We start from the raw sequence: 7,287 nt of genomic DNA, 5'->3' as shown, positions 1-7,287 counted from the left end.
AAAGAATTTAGTTGCTGACCATAGTTTCAATGTCCTGTCCTGTCCAGGAGAAATGCAAGTGTATCTGGCACTGGTCAAATGGTGCTCTACTCTGGTTGGCCTAGATAACATTTTTAATTAGTTACTGTAGCTTAAATGCTACTTCAGTTAGTCTGAGTAGGGCTGTAATTAGGCTGAAATAGCCCTCCAGATAGCCTAAAAATGCCTGAAAATTACTGTAGCTCTCAATAATGGTGATGTCATTACAATAATTATAAATGTATTTAAACCAGCCTGGAAATGCAACATTTTATTGTGTGACTCATGGAATATTCCATGGCATGCGACACAAAAGCATTTCATAACTATTACATATACTCAAAAGACCTGACTTGTGACTCATTAATACTTAAGAGTTTATACTTTTAATTCCTGCCTGTAATTGTTTCCTATTCATAGATGGGGCTGAAAGAAAATAACAATTTTATCAGTGACTCCCAGTTCTTCTGAAACAAGAAAAAAAACGTGGGGCAAGTCTCATCTTGCAGTGGACTGTGAGACTGTTACTGCAGACAGAAAGATGAAAATCTAAAAACGTGTTCCCAGTAATGATCCCACAAGTGACACATTACTGCATGATGATACTTGCAATCATCCCAGATTCTTCTCGTGTTTAATGTGGCAAATAGAAAAGGAAGATTTAAGACTGCCACCTTTTTGTAGGTTGACTTTCAGATCAGTTCCCCTTGCAGTAGTGAGGTACTAACGCAAAATCACATTGATTAATAATGTAGTTTTGTCATTAGCAAGAAATGAAAATGGTATTGCCTCTTCATCAAGAACATTGTAGGGAACTGATTTTTTTTGGGGGGGGGGGGTGGGGGAGAGGTGGGATTGCAAATACATTTAGAGGTAAATATTTTTTTACAAGTTGCATGGAATTTGTGGGTGTAATCATTTGATTATGAGCAATGTACTTGAGGTTTAAAAATAATTTCCTGATCAGGTTGATTAGGAGTTCAGTTAGTATCCAAGACAAAGGAAAAAAATTCATAGTAAATATTAGGTAACAAGTCTTCATTGATTTTCAAACATGATCACTGGTGCTCTGCTTTGTTTGAAGGTGAGAATCATGATCAATCATTCACTTCAGTGAAGCTGTTCAAGATCCCTTCACATTAAGTCTGTCCACAGGCACTAATTTTTTTGCTACAAGTTATTTTCTTTGAACACAAGAGCAGCTGCAAAGACGGCACAATAAATTAAACATCCCTAGAGCTACTTTTGTCTTTCCCCAGCCCCACAACCTTGTGCTTTGGCTTGTTTATTTTGCATGCAACTGGGTTAATATTTAGCTAAGCTTGCGATCTTGAAGAATTCAGACAAAATATAGGGTTTGTGGACGGACTACTTCACATTTAACAATTACCATACTTGAAAAAGAAAGACTTAGTAAGTTCCTTGCTGCAGCACTGTCATGAGGATAATTATGTCAATTTTTTAAACTTGTACACACATGTTGGTATAGAACAGTTAACTGATGAACCGTCAAAAAAATTTAGACAATACACACCAGCAGGGGAAAAAAAAATAAATGAAAAGAAAACTCTTAAGAGTAAAAATTCATTTTTACAAATACTACCAACCGTTTTAACAAATTATGCAAATAGAGTTAATATATCAAGAATTATTTTTTACTGGTATTAAACAACAAATAGTCTATATTCTTTACTGGATATAGCTACAAAAGAATAAATCAAGCAACAAATATATTTAGCATAAAATTGTATATAAAAAAAGGAAAATGCTAGTATAGTTGTAGCTTGATTATTAATTCTGGGGGTACAAAATGTATGACATATTTTAGGAAGTCGTGAAAAATTATTATTCTGTTGTGATACAATAAAAAGGTATTGTCAAAGAATAAATACATATTTTGGTGCAATTTGGTTTTTCACTTTTACAGACAAGCTTTTGAAGTGAGGTCACTTAAACCGTGATGAGATATTTTGTACATTATTTAGTGACCATATCGAAGGCTCTTGATTGTGTCCAAGACCAGTTTAACAGTGTAAAACAATAAATAATCTTGTTCATATGAAGAGCCCTCTTCCTATGGTCACTACAAAAATGTACCAAAAACCAAGTGTTATAATACTCATCGTTAGCTGACTACTGCAGAATTGTCACTAGGCCACTTACAGATACATGTGAGATACATTATTGTGTCACACCTAAAAATGTTGTTGAGATGTGGTGGTTATGGTCAATGTGCTATTCTCTAGATCACGTGGCCCAGGTTTGAGCCCGCACTGGGGTCATTGCTCTGTGTTCTTAGGCAAGACACTTTACTCTCGCAGTGCCTCTCTCCACCCAGGTGTATAGATGGGTATCAGCAAATTTAATGCATGGGGGTTAGCCTCCGATGATCTGGCATCCCATCCAAGGGAACTGCAATAAGCTCTGGCAGTATGTAGCACACTTAGTGCGATGCAGACTTCCCCTCCCCCTTCCGCCGCCCACACACAACTGTTACACATATGTCTGGCCAAAGTGTCACACAAGGGTAGTTACACTGTAACCAAACACTAAACATTAGGCATAGTTATGTGCTACAAACTATACTGTATTACATGAGCAGTATTCACTGACTCCAAAGGTTTCAAATGACTCCAAAGGTTTTAAATGACTCCATAAAGGCACAACAAGTTGATGATTAAGTTACTGACTCTTGAAGGAGTTTTGCCGCAGACAGTGCGTCTTAATGAAAGTTGGCCCCAATAAGTCGTCATCTTTCTCCAACACCATTCCCAAGGCCTTTTCCCTGGCTTGGCCAAAGGAAAAACGCCCTGGGAACGAGGTTGATCTTTCTCACTCATAACCATACTGAGTTGTTTCCAGTTTGTTTGCAGCCGTACGTGTATGTCTTATGTATGTCTTATAAGTGCACCAAATAGCATTAAATAACATGCAATATGCATTTATTTAAATAGTGTATAATAATGTGATTACAATGTAACTACTCAATGTGTCAGTTTCCATTGTCAACTGTTTGTTTACAACATCCTCAGACACAAGTCTTAGTTGTGCACTGAGTGGCATTAAATACATGTACATGAGCAACTGCATGATAAGGTATTATTACTTGTACCTAAAGCATCAAGTGACTTAGTTTGTTAAAAAGCAGAATATTTTTTACAAGATGGATCCTTTGGTCCTTGTCTTGGACTTTTGCTAAGTTGCATTAGGCTGTGAATTTCATTACAAATTGCATTTTATAAACTTATAACTAGCTAGCTACATTCAATGCCTGTCTTTTTACAGCTGGCCTACTGAAACGTCGTTAGCATGACCTGTGTAACTGTCTGTAGCTTACAGCTCACTCTTTGTCACTTTGTCCATCAAAGTTGAATGCATTTTCTTCACCTATTGAACACAAAGGAAACAATTATTTTTCAATTAATCAAAGAGATGCTGATTTTCTATGTTTGATGCTGAGAATAATCGTTTGGGATCATGCAGAAGCTGTTGAAGATTCCTTCATGTTTATGTTACTTGAAAAAGTAAGAACAACACTCATAGTTACATGTACATGTACATGTACATTGTATGACTGATCCTTCCCTTACTAAACACAAAAACAATAAACAACAAACAAAGCCAAAAAACAGCGATCCACCAGTAACAAACTACATTATCCAGATTTCCACCCAATGCAAAAAAACATATCCTAGAGTTGCAATCAGACAATCTGTAAATTGAAGGTTTGACAACCTACATCACAGCTGCATGACAGACTGGGGAAATCGTTATATATCCAGGAGACATGGAGATTATTCAGAAGAGATAGCACATCTAAATATTACAATTATTATAATTATGCACCTGTGCGACATATTTTTCTAGGTTCATCAATCGAAGCCCACCACAATAACGAGCAATCTTTACTGACCACTGGTTATTTTACTATTTTGAAGTAAAAAGAGGGAAAGGAGAATTGATTTTCAAATAATGTTCTTACCCATTTTCCATGTTCTTGTGCCTTTTTTAGTAGTGTTTCATGTTTCTCCTTCAGATGGTGATGGCCATCTTTAACAAGGCGATGAGAATGCTCAGCTTCCTCTTGAAACTGTTTGTGTTTCAGTATCTTGTGATCAAAGTGGAACAGCTCTTGCTAAAAAGGAGAAATCAAAAAAACCTTTTTCAGATACAGGATGCAGGCATGACTATAGTTTTCAAGGGATCAACAGGTTGGCCTAGGGAAGACATGAAATACACGTCACAACACCCAGTCTCCTTCGCAGCCGATATACGGCTCGTCATGCAACGCTTCTCCTCCACTAGTGGGGGAGAAGCATTGCGTGACGACCCTAATAATGGCTGCGAAGGAGACTACACAACACCCCCATTTTAAAAAAAGCTGCACAACTGTAATGAGGAATTGTTCTGCCATTTGGAATTATAATGATTTAACTCGGAATTTCTCTGAAAAAAATAGCTGTCTTCTTGCAGGCTGTATTGGTATAATATATAACACTCCATCTTACTGTGCCTACATAGTCATGCTCTTTTCTGATGAATGTTCTACAGAGACTCGTGACTGTCTCAACGGCAATAGCTTGCAGAACAGACAGAAATAACATGGCAGAGTGTAAAATGCGATACACAAGCTCAGAACACAACCACAACAATACATTGTAAAATATAAAAAATGGATCTGTACCTTTGTACTGTTGGTTAAGCTGGTTTTGAGTTGAACACAATACCCTGGCAACTTTCTACAAAGTGTTACTTGCTATAAAATGTTTGGAGTACGCCTTTGAAGGAATGTAATGGAAATTCAAAATGGACCAGGACAGATGGGAAATGCTATGTACATAGTTAAATTATCTTTTTTGTATCCAGTTTTCAAAGGAGTTAGCATTTTACCTTGATGGATTCAAGTTCCTCGTCACTGAACTTTCCATTCTGAGCTTTCTGCCACAACTCTGTCACACGACGATCACGGAATAAACTTGTACCCTCTTTCTCCCCAGTTGTCTTTTCTTTCAGTCGGGCATAGTTTCTACTCAGGGACTCGTGAGTATCCTGAAGTTTGTTCCGTAACTTCTCAAGTTCTTTCTCTTTAATCTCACTTTGGGAGAAAACAGAGTTTTCTGAGATGTCATCATGGTCTGTTAGCACCCTTAGAAGACGGTTGTATTCTTTTACTTTGTCTTTGTGGTGGGTAAATTCAGTTCGGAGATCATCAAGTTCCTCCTCACTGAATTTGCCTAATGAAGAATGCAAAAAGAATAAGAAAATGCCACTTCTTGAAATGGTGATTCTGTAACACCACTCAATGGTTACAGTGGAACTCTACCAATGCTCTACCAGCACTTTTGGGCCAATAAAAAAGCAATTATTTTTTAATTACGTATTGATTTGTTTTTGCAGGCTGGTAATTTGCCTGTGGGCATTACGGGAGAATAACTCCTTACAATTAGCCAATCAGGGCACGCTCTCTAATATTGGCTACAAACACAGGCCATATAATAAATGTGTACTTATTGACTGTCTGGGAGGGCTAATCATGAGCTTGTGTCATACACCATATTTCCCATCTGGCGTGACCTCACTCAAAACTCAGTCGGTAAACCTGTTAATGAACTGCAACTAGTTTGAAACTGTTGAGAAAATATATATGACATGCATGCATGTTAGTCAACTTAATGAAACTAAATAAATGACATGTCTGATTGTCTCGTGCATGTCTTTCCATGCAGATCGACGAGTCGCAACACAGCCTGCTTGCAGGATGTCCCGTGTTTTCGTCTTACTTTGAGCATATCTTGGCGAAAAAAATCATGATTTAAGGAAAAACCTTTCGCCCATCTTATAAGCAACACAAGCAAACACAAACCTTGTTTTTCCACGGATTCCCACAGCTCACTCAACCGTCTATCGCCAAACATTCCATTGCCGGCTTTGTTGTCGTTGATTTCGTTTACACCACGGTCCGTGGCGTCAAGATGCTTTTCAAGGCCAAACTGTTCCAGTATTCGCGCAAACTTTTGCCTGATCATTGCTTCCATTTCACCGTCTTGGTCTCCACCTTTAGCTTTCAGGTCTTTCCACCTAATTTCCGCACGGTCTTGCAGTTCGAGCAGGCGTCGAAAGTCACTTAACTTTTGCTCGGACATTTTGTTTTGCGCCTTCTTCCATATCATATTGAGCTTGTTCATTCGAAACGGAGTCTCGCTCTCGCCTATTCCAGTCTCCAGAGCGATGCTCTGGTTGATCAAGAGAAAAACGACGAGTAACGAACGAACACTCATTTTGTGCAGTTTCTTCTTCGAGAAGATGACAGCTCAGCCAGAACGAAGGACTACAAGGCCAGGCAGCTCAGCAAAAACGCGTGATAGTCACGTTCTCGCGGGGATACTCGCGCTTTCTGCATCGGCATACACGCTCAAAGATACACTGTACGGCGGAGAAATTTAAAAACGCAGGTTTACTAGCATTTCTACGGTTAGCCCTACTGTCCACACTAATCCGGACCGAAAACAGAGCTTTTCGAAAACGCTCTTCAAGCCGAAGGAATTTGACAACGCCGTCTTTTCGTTTCAGTGTGGACTGAAAGCATTTTATTCTGAAAAATGAGCTTTTCGAAAACGATGGTGCACGATAATCAATCCATGCGATTTCCCTGCCGGTGTTATCCTCAAAACAAATCCAAAATGACCGGTGATTGTTGCGTTTTCAAATTTCTTCGGTGTAGTGTGGGCGGAAAACATTTCAGACCATTTGATGCATTTTCGGTGTGAAACCTCCGTTTTCAAATTCTTCAGGCGTAGTGTAGGCGGAGATTAGTAAACAAATTTCCATTTGAAAACAATTTGATATTGTAAAGAGCTAAAGCTAAGATCTGTATTGGATACCTAAATATTTAGCAATATCGCAAATATCTCCAATTTATTGCCACATCATTTGCTTGTCTTTCCCAGCTGTTTACACTGCACATCTTGTATAAATTTGCAAGTCCACGCTTGCCACGGTCTTCAAAACTTGTGCCAACTACGTCTTCTAAACAACTTTTACTTTTGGGTGTAAAATGGTAGAAGTGTAATGTTTCATTTCTAAGCATATCGTATGATAGATTCTCAAGAGAAAATTGTGAGGACGTCTCCGTTTGACAGGCAGTAAACTGTGGTTGAATAATTTTCGCCGTAGTCGTATCAATTAAGGCAATTTAATTGACAATGCCCTTTGGTTTGCCTGAAAAATATTTCTACTGCTCTTAATTATGCAAGTCTTTTAATTCGGCGT

The 7,287-nt window shown here is 38.4% G+C and overlaps 2 protein-coding genes across 2 annotated transcripts in view; one reads left to right on the top strand and one right to left on the bottom strand.

Annotated features, from left to right (window-relative positions):
- Window positions 1–7,287, top strand: part of LOC145499291 (uncharacterized) — a 189,210-nt gene that overhangs the window by 23,925 nt on the left and 157,998 nt on the right. The gene's annotated exons all lie outside the window — the stretch shown is intronic.
- LOC145499303 (alpha-2-macroglobulin receptor-associated protein-like) lies at window positions 20–6,609 on the bottom strand. The gene is made up of 4 exons (XM_081478803.1): window positions 5,882–6,609; window positions 4,909–5,252; window positions 4,001–4,153; window positions 20–3,405 (listed from the first exon to the last, which is right to left on the bottom strand). The coding sequence occupies exons 1-4, from the start codon at window positions 6,294–6,296 to the stop codon at window positions 3,352–3,354; spliced, it is 966 nt and encodes a 321-aa protein (XP_081334929.1). The 5' UTR covers window positions 6,297–6,609; the 3' UTR covers window positions 20–3,351.

Source organism: Orbicella franksi, chromosome 10 (genome assembly GCF_964199315.1).
Source record: "Orbicella franksi chromosome 10, jaOrbFran1.1, whole genome shotgun sequence".
Classification (NCBI taxonomy): Eukaryota; Metazoa; Cnidaria; class Anthozoa; order Scleractinia; family Merulinidae; genus Orbicella; species Orbicella franksi.
Note: the sequence above shows the minus strand (reverse complement) of the source record. Positions and strands in the feature narration are given on the sequence as shown.